The sequence below is a fragment of the Megalops cyprinoides genome, chromosome 7, assembly GCF_013368585.1.
Source record: "Megalops cyprinoides isolate fMegCyp1 chromosome 7, fMegCyp1.pri, whole genome shotgun sequence".
NCBI lineage: Eukaryota > Metazoa > Chordata > Actinopteri > Elopiformes > Megalopidae > Megalops > Megalops cyprinoides.
Window position 1 is genome coordinate 12,420,485 of NC_050589.1, and position 19,385 is coordinate 12,439,869.

The window sequence follows — 19,385 nt, forward strand, 5'->3', positions numbered from 1 at the left end:
TGTATTGCAAGAGCTTCCCATTCTGTAAAGTTTGTCTGGTGGGAGAAGGATGACAGCTTCCAAAAGAAAATGAGTAAGAAGCTTGCAGTGCTGCTGGTTGGCTGAGGCGTGCAGAGGTGGGCGTTTGCTGTGAGAGAATGGGGTGGTGTGTTCCTGTGTGCATACCCTGCAGCTGAGGGTCAGCGTTTCTGTAATTTGGGGAGGATTGTTGAGGGGAGGAATGTGACGGCTGCTGGGGAGAAGGGAACATTTGGCAGCGGCCTGAGGACTTACGGCACCGTCTAGCAATCCAGCGTTACTCCAGCTAGCAGCACTCCAGGGAGGGCGATGCACACGCTGTTCTGCCCAGCCCAGCTCAGCCCGGCCCCTGCCACTACCGCCCGGTCCACAGGGAACATGGCGGTCTGTCCGTCCTGCGGTGGAACATCACTGAAGACTCTCCCGGGCGTCACTTCGGTGGACATCTGTTTGCACTTCAAAAATATCTTACTGCATCCTCCAGGAATCTGCATTTAATTCGGCTGCAGAGCCCACGGTTCAGTTCTGCCGGCCTCACGCAATGTGCCGATCTGCTCGGCATCCAGCAGAATCAGAATCAGCTCTGGGCTTGTGTCTGGGTGTTTGTTCCTCAGAGGGGAAGGACTGATTGCATTTGCTCTTGATTCTTTCTCTCTCTCGCTCTCTCTCTGTACCCGGCTTTCTCTGTGAACAAACCCAGCCTCACCGGTGCCAAGTTCTCCAAGTTTGGACACAGAGGGCTCTTTCATTGCCAGTAAGCATTTACCGCACAAGTTTTCCTTCCAGTGCCGAGGGGGAAAAAAAACATGTAGCATTCCAAGACGCTGATGGTCTGAAGGTCCTCCTGCCCTCTGCTCATTCTGGGAAGGGGTGCCCGTGTCCCTGTGTGAACGAACATTACCCCCTTTGTGAGGGGAGGGGGCAGCTGAGAGAGTCTGGCCAGACGAACAAGAGGGACAATGTATCACATGAGGACACAAAGGGGTACTATGGTGCCCACATGACAAAAACATGGCTGCCATTTGTTTTTGTTTTTTTGCATTTTTCTTGTTCCATTCTGATTTGTTTAGTCTATGTTCCCACTTGCTGGCTACTTGAAAGCCACATACCTTCCATGCACTGAACACATCATGTGCTTCTGCAAATAAACCAATAAAAACACCACACTGGTAAGTACAGATGTTGGCCTAGCCAGTTCGTTTAATTGGTTGCAACAGAAACATTAAAATTATACTTAAAAAAAAACAAACAAACCCATAAACATTACACTTGGGGGAGGAGATTTTTTTGCCGATTAAAAATGAGGGGTTCAAGTACGAGGAGTAGACTGCCTGCGTGAATGGTCTTCCTACCCCCTGCCTCCAGCACACTCAGCATGGCTCGCTGCAAGAGTGGCCACAGGTGGTCCTACAGCACTTCTGCTCCCCAGGGCACTCGCCGTCATGGTAACAGAACTCAGCACACATCGGGGTCCCCTTGGGACGAGTACAGCGTCCAGGCTTCACTGTGGAAGCAACAAGAGACCACAGGGTTAAATAGCTGGGGGACAAAAACAGGGTGACTTAAATTCAAACTTGGGGATTTAAGTCTGGGGTTCCACCTTCCAAAGGGAATGACACCCACTGAATGTTTTATCAGTAGAGTGCCTAACCACATTTCAGTACCACAATAAACTACCCTCTGTAAGACTTTCATATCCTGTATCATACAAGTGCATAATTTGTTTCTTAAAGAATCAATTGCACTAGGAGTATAGAATCACAGGACAAAAATTGCCTTTGCTTCCACAGATACACCACACAATGGAAGCCAGTCCTGATTCAACTCATTTAAGGTATGCAGTTTACCAGGGTGCATAGTGCTTGTGAGCTAACACTGAAAAACTGTGATGGCACTGAGAAACACTTCAGTCATCACTTCATGGCATCGTATAAGAAGCGATGTTGCAGATTTCTACCTTGGTTATTCTTGTGTGACATCACACAAGGGATGAGGGAGTACCTCAACAGAGAAGCTTTTGTTGAGTTTTTTTTTTATGTATGGAATACATAACCTGGAATCATAGTGGAAGCGGAGATCCTTAGAGCATTCGAGTCATGACAGGCCTGATGCAGTGCTAGATATACTCTAAGACTATAGGCAAAATGATTAGATCTAGGAGAGCTCAAGGGCCTGTTCTCATCATTAAACTTCTTTTCTTGGGATCAAACTTCACACTCCCGTAGATTTTCAAAATGCTGAAATACTGGGAAATTCAAGCGCATGGCCACCTGCTTTAATTTCAATAATTGAAATAACTGCAACTGTTTCACATGGAAGAAAAAAAATGGATGTATAGTCTGCAAACCTTGCTGTCCCGTTTACTGTGTCGCATACTGACCTGTGTATGGTGCAATGCAGGAATGGCCGCATCCGTTGTGGCAGCACTTCTCGTCTTTGGGGCAGTCGCTGTCATTGGCACAGAACTCCGCGCACATTCCTGAGCCGCGCTTTCTACGAGGACAGACCCCCGGCTTTGCTTTGAAACACAAAACGCATCAGAAAAAGGTGCTGTATGAGGTTTGTCCAGCGAGGGCACTGGTCACGGTTCTCTACAAATAGCATCCAAGTCCTATAGACACACACTGACGCAGGGCAACTTCACATATGCGTTCCAAAATGAGCAGAACACCGCAGCACACCTGTCCATATATCAGAAGAAAGGAAGATTGTACGATTAAAAAATGAAGAAGAATGTCGCCTCCACCCATTATATGAATGCACTTAGGTGTAAGAAAGCCTAAAACTAACAGGCGGTCCTGTTCAGACAGGCAGATTAAGCTCTTACTGAAAGCAGGAGGCACGCAGACGGCGCCACAGTCGAAGACGCAGCATTTGTCCGTTCCTGGGCAATCCTCATCACAGACGCACGCCCGTTTTGACGGCACCACGTTCAAGCGCCGCGGGCAGTGACCCGCCTTCGGCACTACAAACGAGCAGGGGAAGATACCGCTGTCACCGGGGTGACTGAAGCAAACTCAAATCATCTTAATAACTGAAATCACTGCGCAGCAGCGAGTACAGCGCGTGCTTGCGATGGTCACATGTATAATCAGTTCATCTCTCGAACATAATGATTCAATTGCATTCCTCGCATGTTTGAGGTCTGGTCAAAAATCCAGGCTCTGTGCTTCACCATCTCTCCTACTTTGAAAGCCACAGCAGTAAAATTGTATATCAACATTTACTAAAAGAATGAACGAGATGGGACAGCAACAACGGTTCATTCTTAGTTTCCATTCGTATGAAATATTACTGCCGTCTTGGATATTGCTCTCCACTTTTTCATTATTTAAAATTTCAATTCGATATCCAGGACCGGGAGCTCAAACAAAAAGTGTTATCACCACCACCATCCTACTTGTAGGTCGACCGCAGCTTGACTTTCTATCCATTGCTTTTATGGTTGACTACAAGTATTCAAACGTTTGTATTTTAATGTATCTAAATGCAGGCTTCATAACTGTAGAAAGTGGGTGCACATAGTCGCGATGTATTTATATATTTTTTGTTTTACAAATTTTTTTACTTTTACTCCATGCCTTGTAAAGAATTTGCACTTTATTTAGATATACAGAAAATATCCATACGCTACATGAATAGCCTGCATTTTCTACGCCTGTAAGGGTTACATGTGCATGTAGACAGATAATCATATTTTCTACGTCAAGTTTAAGTAGCTCAGGTATTTATTACATTATAAATTACACATATGGTTCAGATTACAAGCGTACAAATCAGAGGTAAACAAAATTAGCTTGCTAATTAATTACTTAATAGACGTAATCAGCATGAACGAGATTTATTCAACGCTCACCTGTTGAGTTCCGTCCTGCGGCGCCTGGACCCGCACTTGCCCAGTCCACCAAGGATAATAAAATGATGGCTGAAACACAAACTCCTGGCGCCTTCATTTCTTTTGTTACAGCGGTTTGATTGCAAGACTGAGAGTCTTGAGCAAAGATTTAAAGTTAAGTGGAAAACATTCGGGGAGGGAGGAAGTTGGGGAATGCATAACTGGCACCCCTGGGTCCCTACGCCGTCCGGGTATGTCAAAATGAGACTTCATTGTGCGAATTGGCATTGCAGATAATCCTTAAACGGACGGTCATTCTACAGTTATGATGCAGATTTTCAGTATTTAGGCATTTAGAAGGCATTAGATCCTCTCACGTATTACCGATTTTGATTTGTGGTGGTATACTAACCCGACCCCCATCCCTCACTGTATTTAAGATACTACATATATATATGGAATACAAAAGTGCTTAGGTACTCAATATCTTCGGGTAGTATAATACGACTGTTTATTAACAAGTTATTGCTGCTACGAAAATTGAGTAAAAAGAAGAAAACTAAACGTTAAAAACTGATTGTTGATTTTTGTAAAACATTGTAGATGTAGCCTATCCATAAGGGACTCCTGAAATAAAGGTTTCGGGGTCGTCTCGTGCCTTCCCATGCATGCTCTATGCAGCGGCGCTGGCGTTTTCATGTGAACTTACAGTGGGTGTGATTGCTTCCGCTGGGGGCAGCAGTGAGCTGATTCATGGCCAGCTGTCGAGATGCGATGAATGGCAGCTCTAAGTGCCAGGGCTACGGCAGGGGGTGGAGACTGATTCTCTGAATCAAGGGAACTGTAACATCTTAATTTTGCTGACATTACGTTATCGGCATTTAGCAGATGCTCGTATCTAGAGTGACTTACATCGGTTATACATTTATACAGCTGGACATTTACTGAGGCAATTGTGGGTTAAGTACCTACTCCATGGGTACAGCAGCAGTGCCCAGCAGGAAATTGAACTGGCAACCTTAATAATAATAATGATAATAATAATAATAATAATAATAATTATAATTATTATTATTATTATTATTATAGCAACTGCATCTACTCAAAATATACAAGTGGCCATGACTAGTATCTGTCTCTGCCTCTTTCCCTAATGTGACATGGAAAATGTTTAAAAATGCTGAAAAATGGTGAAAGAATGCATATAGCAAGCATCTAAATGAAAATGTCTACATCAACATCTTTACATCATATTTACCTGTATGTATGTTACTCAGCAGTCAGCATTGTAAATATGTTTTAAAATTAGTTATCAAAGAAGACTATTAAGGTTGTGCAGGCAAACATCATCAATAAAACCATAAAGTCAATAAAATACAAATACTGCAGCTTCATATGAAAATTACATTTCCATATCAGACTTCTGACCTGACAGAAATATGTCATATTCAAATCCAAAAGATAAAAATGTAATGACAGTACTGTTGTTTCATGTTTGCTCTGTTCCTTTTTGATGGTCTTGTTTTCCTTCGATGCCAGTTCCATTCCACATTGCACTACCACAGGGGCCCTCTGCGTCATGTTACCCTCAGATCTGACTGCCATGAGCCAGTCCCCATGGGCATTCCAGGGTCTGTGTCATTTTGCGTATGTGTATGTCAGTTTCCACGTGGATAATATGTCAATCAAGACTCGGTACAAAAGTATACAAAACCATATACATTGAATTCAATACACTTTCAAATATTTATTTCCACTAAAATGCATTCCACACTTTTACATCCACAAGTGTTACAAGGGGGAAGGTTCACAGGCATTTTATACATAGAAAAATAGCATACAACAAACTTTTTTTGTAAAAGATAATCTTTTTGTCAATATAAACAAGGTTTTTCCACCCTTCTACTGGCAGGACAGTGTCTACATGCATAAACTCCCGCCATCCCTGTTCAGTGGTTTAATAGCAGCTGGAAAGTCAGCATGATTGCACTGATCCAGGATCAGGGCTGAGTAGCCCCGAAGAAAAAGACAGATTTATCTGCACACACAGTACAAACCCACAGAGATGACAGAAACACTGAGAAAGGACTGAAACCTCAGACGTCCTTGTGCATCTTTACTGAAAAGTATCTTGGAAAATCCATAATTTTGCCACTTCTTGATTTTTGAGTACATACGGTAAGCGCTCATAATTTTATTTTATTGACATCCCATTCAGGATTTTTGGTTAGTGAACGTGACTATTCAGACCATAGATTGTACCAATCCAGTGGCAGCCGATCTGTAAGGCTTATATGTGCGTATAAAACATGCAGCAAACTTAAGTCTGTCAGGAGCGGAAGTCACATGACCTGCAGGTGTGGGTACAGCATATACTATGGTACATCACATGATCACTGAAACAAAGTGTGGGGCAAGCAGAAATAGTGACTATACTGCCCTGCTGAGAGTATGGGATCAACTGTGTGAAATAATCCAAGTACAATGTGCTATGTCTTTTAGCTAAAAAAACAGCTAGAGTAAACCAAAAACTGCCACGCATTAGGTCTCGGCTGTCAAACCAAGAAGCATCAAAACTTCCATAAGAAGTGAAATCCATATCCACTTTGGGGGAGTACATATTTCAAGTTATTTCTGTCACTTGAAAACAGCATTACAAAACTCAGCTGTACGGGAAAGGCCATACTTAAGAAGAGTCAAATGACGCTTCTAGTTCAAACAAGGCAGACGCTGGTGTTAGGGACAATGGTTAGAATCTCACTTTTCTGTGATATAATTATCTTCTCTTTGTTTGATGATAACTTTCAACATCCTCTCCTGACGTACCAAAAAATTAAACCTCAAGATCATGTAGTGAACCAGGCACTGAGCTCTCATAATCAAAGAAAGGACAGTGGCATACTTGCATCTTATCCAGTGGATTCCACGCAAGGCACACTCATAGAACTCTTGTAGTTTATCCCATTCTTGATGCCATGATAACGTATTAGTGCGTGGGTATACACCACCATGTTTCCCTTTGTAGTCACATGCTTCCCTCATTGTTAGGACTCCCTTAAATGTTAAACAAATGCTACTGTTCCCTTCTAACTGCTCCTTTGTCTTGTACGGAATGATCAAAGGAAAGGCACAATTGTTTAAAAAAAATCACTGTAAACTGATCTATATTTTTTGCACTATGTTATTTTACAAAAGACCAAACCAAGAACGCAAGGTGGAAACATGCACTTGTATTCACCATATGCAGCGTCTCCACTGAGCGCACACAGTAGGCCTAAAGAGCTGGCAATTCCTTTCTGTTGAGAAGTCTGGGTAAAGAAATGAAAAACCGGGATATTTTGCAGCAGTGTTCAGCTAGCAGTGAGTGCATTATAAGGGCACTGGCGTGTCCAGAGACCATCGTACTGGGCTCTGTGGTGAAGGCGAATGCATGCAGGAATCCCACATAGTGATGCTTGCAGTAAGCAGGTGTGGAAGTGAGTGTTTTAGGTAGTGTCGTCTTTGCCCTTGTGCTTGGTGTCACTCTCGCTCTCCTCCAGGACTTCCTTCACCAGGTACTCCTTCAGACTGGGCTGGTTCCCCGTCTCCACCCCCGAGTCCTGGATCTCCTGCAGCAGCGCCTCCCACTGCCGCTTGTCCTTGGAGATCTTCCAGGACAGCCTGACGTTGGCCTGCAGGAGCGGGACGAGCAGCGGGTGGAGCTGCTGCAGCTGCAGTGACTCCTGGGATGGCGCCAGGTGGTGCAGGGCACGGTCGCAGTGCTCCTGGGCTTCGGCCAGCTGCTCCAGCTCCTGGAAGCAGGCCACCAGGGCCAACAGGGTGTAGAGCCAGTGGGAGCACTGCTTCAGCTGCTGCTGGCACCCCAGCTTCTCCTGGAGCCGCAGCGCATTCAGAAAGGACCCCAGGGCCTCTTGGTAGCGCCCCCCTCGGAGCAGCACCTGCCCCACCCGCAGGTCGCCCAGGTAGAAGAACTCCAGAAATGTGGGCGCGCGCTGCAGCTCTGGCAGGGAGTACAGGTGTGTCAGGTACTGCTCGAAGGCCCGGCTGCGCTTGGCGATGGTCTCTGCGGCGAAGTTCCTCCGTAACTTCTTGCGCGGGAAGCACACGCCCTCCATCTCGTCCCCGTGACGACGGCGCAGGCGGGCGTGAAGGCGCTCGAAGTCGGTGTAGCGCCGCGTGATCAGCGCCGGGGTCTTGTCGAATGTTCCAGACTGGATCACGTGGATGGTGTAAAGCTGCGGACGCCAAGCAAATACATCAACAAATCGCTTTGCAGTGGACAGCTCACTCAGCCATTGAGGTTTAGCAAAGCATGTTTCACACTCACCACATACTTGGAGGTGCCCTCTTGCACCACAGCGGCATCCGTCACCTCGAACACCAGCTTCTCCTGGATACAGCGGGACTGCGAGCTTCGCCAGCTCTCCTGCAGCTGCCGCGTCAGCATGGATGGACCACCAGAGGGCGCCACTGGGCTGCCATCTACAGGGCGGAAACAGTGGAGTCAGAGTGATGAACAAGAACTGAAACCAGCGCTGAAAAAACACCACTTTCAGAACACTTCAAAACTGTAATTGAAACCTGCTTGTTTTATATAGGCCTTTCTTTGCTTACTGTGACAATGGCTGGTATAGACGTTCCAAAAGAGATGAGCACTGTGTTGACAACCAAGAAATGGACCAGCAAGCAGTAACCCAATGACTTCTCATATCTTCAAATATTGCATATAACTGGTACAGCTGTTTCCCAGGATTCAAGGTAAACACCACTATTCCACACAGATATTACAGGTGGGACTCACCTGTGCTGCAGGACCCATTCTCTGTAGATTCTCCCAGAAAGTCAGAATCACTGTCCGGCCCTGAGGTCTCCGTCTGGTCTTCAGAGTCTAGCATTCTCTCGCCCTCAAAGCTGAGGGTCCCACTGAGGCGTGCCGAGACGCATTCTGTGTCATCCTCGAGTTCTGAACTCTCCGGGAAGTCCTCGGCTCCGCCCAGCTGTGCAGGGACCGCCCCCTCCTTGAACAAGGTGCGGCGGAGTCTGTCCAGCAGCTTAGACGCCATCCCGCCCACAGAGCACTGTCAGATCACAGCCTCTCACATGCCGCTGCAGACCCTACAGGGTTAACGTTAGCATGTGCAATCACAGCGCAGGAAAGAGCACTCCAAGGCACAACACTGAAAAAAGACTGCTCAGCACCAATGAAAGGCATGTATTCCTTAAGCTTGTACAGAGGCTTTAGCTAGAACCCCATGCTCTGCTACAATGACAGCCATTAACTTGAGAGTGCATAGCATTATTAGGATCATTGTTTGTGTTACTGAATGGGTTCCCTGCCAAATTAGTTTTTTTAGCAAATCACTGGTTTCACAATGACACCTGACTGAAACTGAAGTAGATTAGTGACAATGATCTGCATTGTTGTCAATATTATATTTCCCTGGCAATTGAAAACTTACACCATTCATTTACATGGGCACATGAAATTGTTCCTGGAGTACTGTATCATTGTTACCCCTTTCATAAACCACTGCAGACATGCTGAGGGCATGGTTCTTCATGAGCTGAAATGTCTTACTGTGTGAGTGCATATTAAATGTCAACATCAATAATGAACAACACAGGTCAACAAGATCATTTTCCTTAGGGTGCTTTCAAATACACCTACAGTTTAAATAACACAGCACAGCCATTCTTCAAAAGTTATATAAAGACTCACTTTCAGTCATAAATTCAAAACTAGCAACAAATAACTACAATTAAACAACGGTTATCATAATGGCCCGTTCCTAAATGCAAACTTGATCAGGCCTCTTAGGAACCAGAAGCACCCTCTCCCCTACCTGCCGATCCACTGGCTCTCATTTCTCTCAAATGCTTAGTCATTTGGGAAGTGAAAGTCAAGTGCATTTTCCCATGCATATTTTTTAATTTGAAAAACATAGTAATTGGATCACTGTTGAGGAGGTGAAGCAAATAACTCCTGACTGATGAAATCCCCATGTTCTGCATATTTGTTGTGAAAAATTAGTTTTTACATTGAGCCGCACAACTACGACAGGTTCTCCCACTGAGTCTGCACAAGAAAAACGAAATGAATATTCCAGAACAGGACTGTTTTTTTTTTTTTTAAGTGAGATAAATCCTCACTTAAGCTCATTTCTGAACAGCTAGGATAAAATGGGTATGTACTTGTGACTGTGACTAAGACATATGATGTACAGTTTGACTAACCAACCAGCTAAGAGAAGCCTACATCATTAGTACAGTTACTTTCTTGAAAGTGGGTTACATCTGCTTACAGCCATGTATCAGGGAAATTTTTTATCATGTCAGGGCATGCTGAAATTTGGCTCAAATCAAGAAATTTCTGAGCCTTCATGAGACATGGGACACCTGACTCTACGTTTTCCATTAATCATTGAATGCCGTAAAAACATCAATATTGTAGCGATCACAGCCTGTTAGATAGGGTTAGTCCACAGTGGGGCATTCACTCATTTCATTCTGATCAGCCCACCAGCTGTCAGATCTAATTTACATATTATTGGCGAACTGATTGACTCACAGCGGTGATTTTGGTAAATGCAGAAAAGGTTTGTGAATAACCTTCAACGAATGCAAGAACACTGCGAAAGCCACAAACTGTCCAAACTGTGTTTGCCCCTTGAACACAAACAATCCAAATTATAATTATATGGTAACACTGCAAAAATAAATACTGAAAATACTTAAAATTTCCAAAGACTCATAATAACGAAAACTGTGACCGTACCATACGATCTATGGAGACAAATCGCGGATATTCTTTTTTTTTCAATTATTGAAATGTGATAAAACCCTCGAATGGCCTCTGGCATAAAATTAGCAAAAACAATACGGTCCAGCACATTACAATAATAAAATCACCACAACCGCTACAAATACACTATGACAACCTCACCAGGGGTAGACCTGAAATATAATTCATGGCTACTTGAACTGATATTGACGTAATTTCTAAAAGTGAATGGTAAATTGGCCACATCTGCACATGCAAATTTTACTGGCCCCAGAAAGACCGGTGTTTTAATGCTCCAGACTCAGTTAATGTTATATGAGTTTGAGCTGCTTTTAAATTTAGGTGGTATTACTTGACAACTTTCATCGTTTCCCGAGTTTCAAGCATTCTGTAATCCCATGGGACATCTTGTTGCCTAACAGTTGATACACTAGCTAACTCCGCCTTCTTTCAAAACTGCAGAACCCCACACTGTCCTAAAAGTACTGTAAACCCACAAAATAATATTGCAGCTAGACAGCAGGATTAGTTTTAACACGGATGATTTGCTACTGAAATGTAGCTGGCTAGCTAGCTAACGATCATTTTTTGTTGTTCACACAAGCGCATCAATTTAGCTACGTAGCGAGTTAGCTAATTCGCTTTTTCAACAGTAGACCACTATCAAAAATGCAACCTATATTTAGTTGGTAACAAAATTAAACTAGCGAGAGTGCGCTTTTTAAAATATGGCTAATCTCTTATGAATAACTTAAACAGTCTATAATAATACCCAATAACACTTGTAACTAGCAACCCATGTCATGGGATAGGCTACAGATAGCTGCACGCACCCGATATTTTCCAATGTGCAGTGTGGACACAGAACTCCCAGCGTTAACATCAGTTCTCGCCGTGACCCTTACAAAACTTAAGGAATATGTAACGGTAGCAAACAACGTAACGCTAGTAACAATTAAATCCAACTTACTCGTAGGATGGAACACTCGAAATAACTTTCTGCAGGTGGCTGAGAAAAATGTTTTTGACGTTAGCTAGCTAGCTACTCCAGGCTGACTTTCAGCCGAGTCAGGAATGGGGTTGGATTTCACAGAAGGGAGTATGCTCGCTTTTACCGTAATGATTGTAATTGTAGCTAGTCAGCGTTCTGGAAATGCTTGCACTGAGCAGTTTTGTATTTATAACGTACTATTAGATATACCGCCCTAAATCAACCTAATTATAATACTGGCAGTTCCGTTCCTGCACTTTATATGTACTCTTCCGACTTAAAAGTCATGGGTTGAGCGGTTCTAAACATACTCGCAGTTGTTCGCCATAGCAAGAACAGCAGTCGCTTAGCAGCACGTAGTGGGGCGCGTTCACGTAGCCTGAGCAGGGTAGCGCGCGAGGTGACGTCACGACCGATATACAAACAGTAACGCACACTCGAACAATGTGTCTTCGTGCGCAGTCAGGGGCACAGAAGGCCGTCTTCCCTTTGCAGGATAATCTGATTAAGCGTCAGCGTTTTGAGGAGACGTACTCGAAATTAGCAAGAGATTATCAACATGCCCCGTGTCTATATTGGCAGGCTGAGCTACCATGTCCGTGAAAAAGATATCCAGAGGTTTTTTAGCGGTTACGGAAAGCTTTTAGAAATCGATCTAAAAAATGGGTGAGTGCCATGACTGGAGGTGGGGTTGGCGGTTTGCGAGCTGGTTAGGAAGGCTGTTGGCAGTTGGAGGTTTTCGAAAACCCACCACTGTAGCGAAAACTAGATAATACTTTCAAATTTCCTTCTGTATTTTGTGAAATAATGCGAGCAATATAACTCTGTTGGTGTCATTGAGTAGATATTTAACGTTAGTGTAAATCATCTACAATTTATTGCTAACCGCTAGCTACCTAGCTAGCTAACGTTACTTAGCAGCGAGTGGGTACTATGTCGCCTGAACAAAATGGCTGCTTTCTTGAAATTCCTGCAAACGTTAGATAAGTTAGGGTTGTGAGTATAGAAGGTTGGTACTCAGCTAGTTAGTGACGTTGATACTTTGAAGCCAGTGCGTGGTAAATTAGTTAGACTAGCTATTTTGCTAGTAACCGGCATACCGAGGAAGTCCACTAGCTAGCTTGCTGTCATTTAACATAGACTAATGTTGGCTCTCCTGCCATGCTATATAGCTAGTTAGCACGATACTGATTTGAGCCACTGCAGCTAACTAGCTAGCTAACTGTGACCTACTTAGCTAGATGCATGATTTAAAAATCTTAAATAACTAGGTGAAAACCCTAGGATTGGTAAAGTAACAGACATAGTCGGTTGGGCGTTCTTGACATGAAGCTCAACGTTGTCTGGCTAAGGAGCAAGCTAAAGTAGGTTGTTATCTAAAACTAAGGTGTAGGTATTCTAGCTACATGCACGTCTAGCATAGTGCAGTCGTTTAGCGACCTAGCAACCATTATTGTTAAGACAAAGCTAGGAACTGGTTGACGGCCTGATTCTAGCCAATGTCTGTGCACGAACCAGTTAATGTTGTTACTTGGACTCAATAGCCAAACATGTCTGTCTTGTTCAATCTGATTGTGGCACACATGCTAATTAAGAGTTGTATATTTAACGTTAGCTAGGTCATTAGGTAGACCAACGAATAACCTTATTTCAAGTAGCCTGTTTTATTTACGTTATGCTTATGTGTGGCTAGTTGGCGAAATCTCATTCAATTGCATTTTGGTGTGTTCTCAGGCGCATGTGTGTTACGGAGGCATTTGGAAGCGAGGGCTCGTTAACTTGGGTCAATTTGCAGCGGTAGCAGATTTTGTTTCCCACGGACATGGTGTGCGTGCGAGTGTGTGTGAGACAACAAAACACTAGTTGACAAATCAAAATTGCGTTCTTCTTTCAGCTACGGCTTCGTGGAGTTCGAGGACACGCGTGACGCTGACGATGCTGTTTACGAGCTGAACGGGAAGGAGCTTTGCGGAGAGCGCGTGATCGTGGAGCACGCCAGGGGACCTCGGCGGGACCGGGACGGATACGGTGGGGCTTTTGGGGGTGGTGGGCGCAGTAAGTGCTGTGTACTGCAGAATAAAATTACCAGGTTCCCCTACTATTACTCAGTTAAGATGCATGAAAAATAATAAAAATAAGTGTTTTTACAGTGCGAGCGATTTCACGCATCTACAAAGGTCCTTGTAAGGGACTAGGAAAAGTTTTAATAATAGTGTAGATGAGAAGATGGGTGAAATTAAATATTTTATGCTCTCCAGTATACGGATTTAACCAATGGAACCTATGAAAAATACACTTAATCTTATGAAAGATGGATAAATGGCCAAAATTTCAGTGAAAATATTATAGACTGTAAATTTACATGAATGTACTTAGGTAGGCACACATATCTAACTGCCGTCTAGTTTTCCTTTAGTTGGGTGGATGTTTTGGTCATGTGTCATTGGTGACATCTGGGAGACATCTTTTCTTTGCAGGATGTTGCTGTGGTAAAGGACCTGATAACCCACAATAGTTCATCCTCACCCTTGCCCTAAATCACAGAATGGTGTCCCATGTGGAGACTGAATGCAGTTGTGCACCAGAATTGGGTTTATTGAAGTGGGGGGAGGGGTGGGTAGTTGTAGGTGAGGTGTATTTGCATGTCAGCTGTGTTAACATCATTTTTGGGGGGTGGGTTATGGTTGGGGGAGGCAAAATTCTTTAAATTTGCTAGAGTATATGTAGTGCTTTAATTGTGCAATGAAGAACTCTGGATAAAATGAAATATGGTTACAGGAAAAGACATGAAATGTTATCGGTTAGCTTTGTATGTAATAATGAAAAAATTGTATACCTACCAGCTGTCATGTAAATAACCATGGGTATGACTTGTGACGTTGCAATGTATATACAGTCTGAATTCAACATTAACAAAAGTCCTTGATGTTTCAATTTGAAAGAGTCCAGTGCGGGCTGAGTCCGAGTCCATTGAGGCTAAGATGACTGCCTGTCCCGTTTGGCCTTGGCTTTCACCTTACAATGTGTGTGTGACCTTTGCCCTTTGACCCTTTGGCTGACCTAACCGGAAGCCATGATGACAACAGCCTTTTGCCAATAGACCAGGGTGATGGTGAGGAATCCCATTGGTTTTTATGTTGACAGAATGATGAGAGCGGTTGAAGGTGAAACGTGATGATGCCGCTGTCTTTTCTGCTTGGTTAAAAGAGCAGTTGCCTCCTGTTGTACAATGATTGACTGTCATTGGTCAAGCACTGGATAAGCTTTACAAGCAATTGTCGATTTGGTTCTCAGTAAACAAGATGTTTCATACCGTCCTGACAGCAACTGTGGATAATGCCTACCTGTTTTGTTTTTGTAGTCAGCGTTACTCTGGATTCAAGGTTAAACAGTCTAGGACTGGTGTATTCTAGTCTAGCTATTCTTAGTTGTGAAGTGAGAAACTGAGACAAGCATTGCTGCTGCTTGGCCTGTTAGGCAAAGAACAGCAATGAAAATATGTCTCTTACTGTAAATCTTGGTGACTATTTGTACAGTATACAGGCTGGCATTGACTAGAGGCAGTAGACCAATTCTGCCAAGGTTTGCAGACCTCCATTCCATTATTAAGAAGAAAATGTGGTCTTGTTTCATGTGGGGCATTGAAGCATGAGAAAGCTGATTTGAGTATGAGCTCACTTCGGACTGGCAGAGCCAAACCCGTCATGACTTGTCTTAAGAGCAGCTCTCCCTATTAGTCCAGTAGGGAGCCTGAATTCCTGCCGCTTTGCCCTACTGACTTGTGCTCTCCCCTCCCCGTCTTGTTTAAAGGTAGCAGTGGTTACAGCAGCCGCAGTCGCACTGGCAGGGATAAGTATGGGCCACCTGTTCGCACTGAGTACCGGCTGATCGTGGAGAACCTGTCCAGTCGCTGCAGTTGGCAGGACCTCAAGGTGAGCAGGTGGCACTGTGGTGGAGCGGTCAGGGGAGCAGGGCTTGTGATATTCTGTTGTACTCTTGAACATAAGGCCTCCCCAGTTAAATATCCAACCCGGCATGTCTGTCTCATCTGTAGGAAATGGATTATATGTCATATGTGTAGATGTCATCTTAACGTGTGCTGAACAAATAATGCGGCATAGCAGACTGAAAGTAGTAATTTACCTCAGTGATGGCTGTGAATCTGACTGGTTCTGCCTTCTCTCTGTCTCTCTCTCAGGACTTCATGCGAAGGGCTGGGGAGGTGACCTATGCCGATGCTCACAAGGAGCGCACTAATGAAGGGGTCATCGAGTTCCGGTCATACTCAGACATGAGGAGAGCACTGGACAAGCTGGATGGCACTGACATCAATGGCCGGAAGATCCGCCTCGTAGAGGACAAGCCGCGGCGTCGGCGCTCATACTCTGGCAGCCGCTCCAGGTGGGAACTAAGTTCTGTCCAGTGTTCAGGGCTTTGGCTGAGGTGCGAGTTCTCAGTGTTTAGGCCTTGTGTTGGCCCTTGGTAGGTGCAGTTCTGCTCAGTGTTCAGGTGTGTCCACAAAAGGTTTGTAGTTGACGCGAGGACATGTCTTGTTGCAACTCAACTCTGAAGATGGTGAGCTGCCATGCCCCACGTCCCATAAAGAGTTGAATTTATGATTTTTGTGTCTAAATGTGACTCTTACTGGCTCTCAGTCCAGTCCGCTATTACAGCTGTACTGTGTGGCCATGCCCTGGGGACGGCAGTTTTACCATTACATTCATTTAGCAGACACTCTTATCCAGAGCGACTTCCAGCACTGTACAGAACAGAACTGTATCCATTCAGTTTGAATAAGCAACAGTGTCAGACCAGGCTAACAACACTCCCAGACCAGTTAGGGTAGGTGGTAGATGGAATACTGGGGAATAGGAATATATGCTGAGTTAGTTTACAGGGTAAGGTTCTAGGGTATTAATAAGTGTTATTAAGTAGAGCATTTGGACACATTCAGTACAGTTTAAAGCCAGTTTCTTGTAAGCAAGAAATACCACTGTGTATTACATTAGCAGTAACTGTCCAAATTGTGTATTAAGTAGCTCAGTAAGACTGAATATAATTGTCTGTAATTGCTGTGGTTGCTTAAGCTTTGTAATGGCTTCTGCGCTGTCAGTGTCCCCCCCACCTGATAGTGGGGCACTGCAGTCCAGCGTTGGGAGTAAGGGTGAAGGCATGTTTGCGGTGCCTCACAGGCTTGCATATGACTTCCTGTGCCGTAGGTCTCGCAGCCGTCGCCGCTCACGGAGCAGGAGTCGCCGCAGCAGCCGTTCCCGTAGCAACTCCAGGTCCCGCTCACGGTAAGATGGCACAGTTACTCATCGGAGGTCCTCGACAGCCACAGTGACTGTGGGGTTTTATCATGGTCAAACAGTCATTGGTCTGATCCGGTTTCTCTTTGCTGGCCTCTGCTCAGGTTGTATGTTAGGGTTAATTGTGACTGGAAAAGTTGAGTCACCCTGTCCTAGAGTTGCCACAGTCATATTTCATGTAGTTGGTTGTCAGGCTGATAGTGATTTGAACAGTGATACTAAATTGTTCTTGTCCTCTCAGATCTCGTTCCCGCAGCAAGAGGCGCTCCCACTCTAGGTCTGGCCGCAAATCTCGATCCAGGTCAAGGCGCAAGTCCCGCTCCAAGTCCCCAGTCCGCAAGTCTCGCTCTCGCTCCCGAACCAGGAAGTCCCAGTCTCGTTCTCGAGCCAGGAAGTCCCGGTCCCGCTCCCGGACAAAGAAGTCTCGCTCTCGCTCCAGAACCAGGAAGTCCCACTCTCATTCCCGAACCAGGAAGTCCCGCTCTCGTTCTCGAGGGAGGAAATCCCACTCTCACTCCCGCACCAGGAAGTCCCCGTCTCGAAGCCGCTCTGCAAGCCGCAAGTCACAGTCTCGCTCTAAGAGTCGCTCCAAGGCCAAGTCTGAGCGCGACTCCCGCAGCGCCTCGAAGGAGCAGTCCGTCGAGAAGAAGTCCCGCAGTCACTCCCCTTCCCCCACCGAGAATGGGAAGGGAGAGCTCCCCACGTCCACCTCCAGGTCCCCCTCCCCTCCAGCAGATGGCTGCCGCTCCGAGTCCCCATTCAAGCACTCTCCCTCCCGTTCCAAGTCCCGCTCCAAATCCCGCTCCCGTTCTAGGTCAGCATCTCAGGACTAAAAGGCGGGATCATTCCCTTCCGCAAAACAGGGGGGGCTTTTGTGATTACACTGATCGATTGCAGCTCCAGGTGCTGGAGATTTAGTCAGTCTCAATGGACTTTATTCATGCAGCAGCCATTTTGGACTGAAGACAAGGCTTGATCTGCAGCCTGTTCTTCACTGTCTTGCCAGGCGCATCTGTAGAGTGGGGAGGGGCTTGGATAGGGGGTGCTCTCCTGCTCCACAATGGTTAGGCCCATGAAACACATGCTGCAGAAGGATGAGCAGTATCTTCATGTCTTACACCAAACAAGACCAGGATTAGGATTTTCAGATTGCAAGATTTTGTTTGGAAAGGAATATAATTTACATGTACAAATTTACATTTGTTCTTTGTAAAGACAGTAATGTGTGATGTAGTTATAATTGGTGATATTGATTGGCAGTTGTGTTCCATTGCTGTAAGTGAGAGTTGTGTCAACGTCACGTGTAAAATGTGCTCACTTCCTGCTGGTTCTCTGTGTTGAGAGAAAGCACCGACCCCTGGTGGCTAACTTTGGTAATTTACTTTTGGGATTGAGGCATCTTTGGGTTTGTGAAACCTTATATGGAAAATATACCATGTTATTTTACATTAATTACAGTTTACATTAATATCCCTAAGCAAGATGAGACACTTGAAAAATCAACTTCAGTTTTGAGTGTACCATCCAGTGTCAAATTGTTCCCTTCCCACTGAAAGAACTTTTTTCAGTGCATTTTCTTCAGTGGTGCACCGAAATATATTATCCAGCCAGGGGCTGCATCTTTTGCATGCAAACATTCCTCATTTTCAGTTCAACATGGCTGACAGTGTGAATAGTGTCCCTTCTTTTTTTTTTTCTTGGCACAAAACCTGTTTTGTACTGGTTAGAACATCATTAATGGTTTATACACGCATTGTAAAAATGACTGTGGAATACCTGTGGAACTTCTCTTGAGCCAGTTTTGTAATATAGTAAAGTCCTTCCTGTTGGCTTTCTTTAGAATGCTTAGTCTGACATTTATTTTCCTTTATTTACCCCTTACTTAACTTGTGAGAAATGTACCCAGCAGTTGATGCTTGGTCATGTGATCCCTATAGAAGTCTGTATCGGTCTCTACATCCATAATTCCCTGTGGTTGTAACCGATGCCTCAGTGTAGTAGTGTGAAGTTAATTTTTCATTTTGAATTTTCATGCTGCCTTTTGGCTTTCTACTGGAAGGTTTCTGAAAGGATAGTTGAGTTCTTCTTTACCCGCTGCGAGAACTGCTGATTTCTTCAGGTGTGGTGGCTCCCCTTTTTTTTTATTATTTTTGGCCAAAGTGTATAACCGTGAAAAGCATGTCAATTTTTACTGTACAGTTATTAAAAACTCTTTATAAAACCGTATTGTCGCTTCATATTTGTTAAACGAGATTCCTTTTGAATGAATGTTTAATACTAGGTCTCACTGCGTGTTAAATTTGTGTTGCTTAAGTAGATATTTTGCTTAATGGATGGAGTTCAGCATTTGCTTCAGTCGCCTTAATTGTCTGGACAATATGGAAGGAAGGTATGTTAATATTCATAATATTGTTCATCTTGCAACTGTCGACGTCGCCTTCATCTTGGCTT

At 44.5% G+C, this 19,385-nt stretch overlaps 3 protein-coding genes across 4 annotated transcripts; 1 reads left to right on the forward strand and 2 right to left on the reverse strand.

The window, feature by feature from the left end:
• Window positions 1-1,208: 1,208 nt before the first annotated feature.
• Window positions 1,209-3,999, reverse strand: wfdc2 (WAP four-disulfide core domain 2). The gene is made up of 4 exons (XM_036534197.1): window positions 3,875-3,999; window positions 2,846-2,983; window positions 2,399-2,536; window positions 1,209-1,522 (listed from the first exon to the last, which is right to left on the reverse strand). The coding sequence occupies exons 1-4, from the start codon at window positions 3,969-3,971 to the stop codon at window positions 1,389-1,391; spliced, it is 507 nt and encodes a 168-aa protein (XP_036390090.1). The 5' UTR covers window positions 3,972-3,999; the 3' UTR covers window positions 1,209-1,388.
• Window positions 4,000-5,656: 1,657 nt separating this feature from the next.
• On the reverse strand, window positions 5,657-11,728 carry snx21 (sorting nexin family member 21). The gene is made up of 4 exons (XM_036533778.1): window positions 11,605-11,728; window positions 8,655-8,968; window positions 8,181-8,335; window positions 5,657-8,088 (listed from the first exon to the last, which is right to left on the reverse strand). The coding sequence occupies exons 2-4, from the start codon at window positions 8,914-8,916 to the stop codon at window positions 7,339-7,341; spliced, it is 1,167 nt and encodes a 388-aa protein (XP_036389671.1). The 5' UTR covers window positions 8,917-8,968; window positions 11,605-11,728; the 3' UTR covers window positions 5,657-7,338.
• Window positions 11,729-12,043: 315 nt separating this feature from the next.
• Window positions 12,044-19,100, forward strand: srsf6a (serine and arginine rich splicing factor 6a). 2 transcript variants are annotated; one of them, XM_036533699.1, is made up of 6 exons: window positions 12,044-12,291; window positions 13,520-13,680; window positions 15,436-15,557; window positions 15,824-16,026; window positions 16,845-16,922; window positions 17,176-19,100. In XM_036533699.1, the coding sequence occupies exons 1-6, from the start codon at window positions 12,185-12,187 to the stop codon at window positions 17,765-17,767; spliced, it is 1,263 nt and encodes a 420-aa protein (XP_036389592.1). In that variant the 5' UTR covers window positions 12,044-12,184; the 3' UTR covers window positions 17,768-19,100. The 2 variants fall into 2 exon arrangements, with proteins under 2 accessions (XP_036389592.1, XP_036389593.1); XM_036533700.1 differs by having other exon boundaries at window positions 13,520-13,653.
• The last annotated feature ends 285 nt before the right edge of the window (window positions 19,101-19,385 follow it).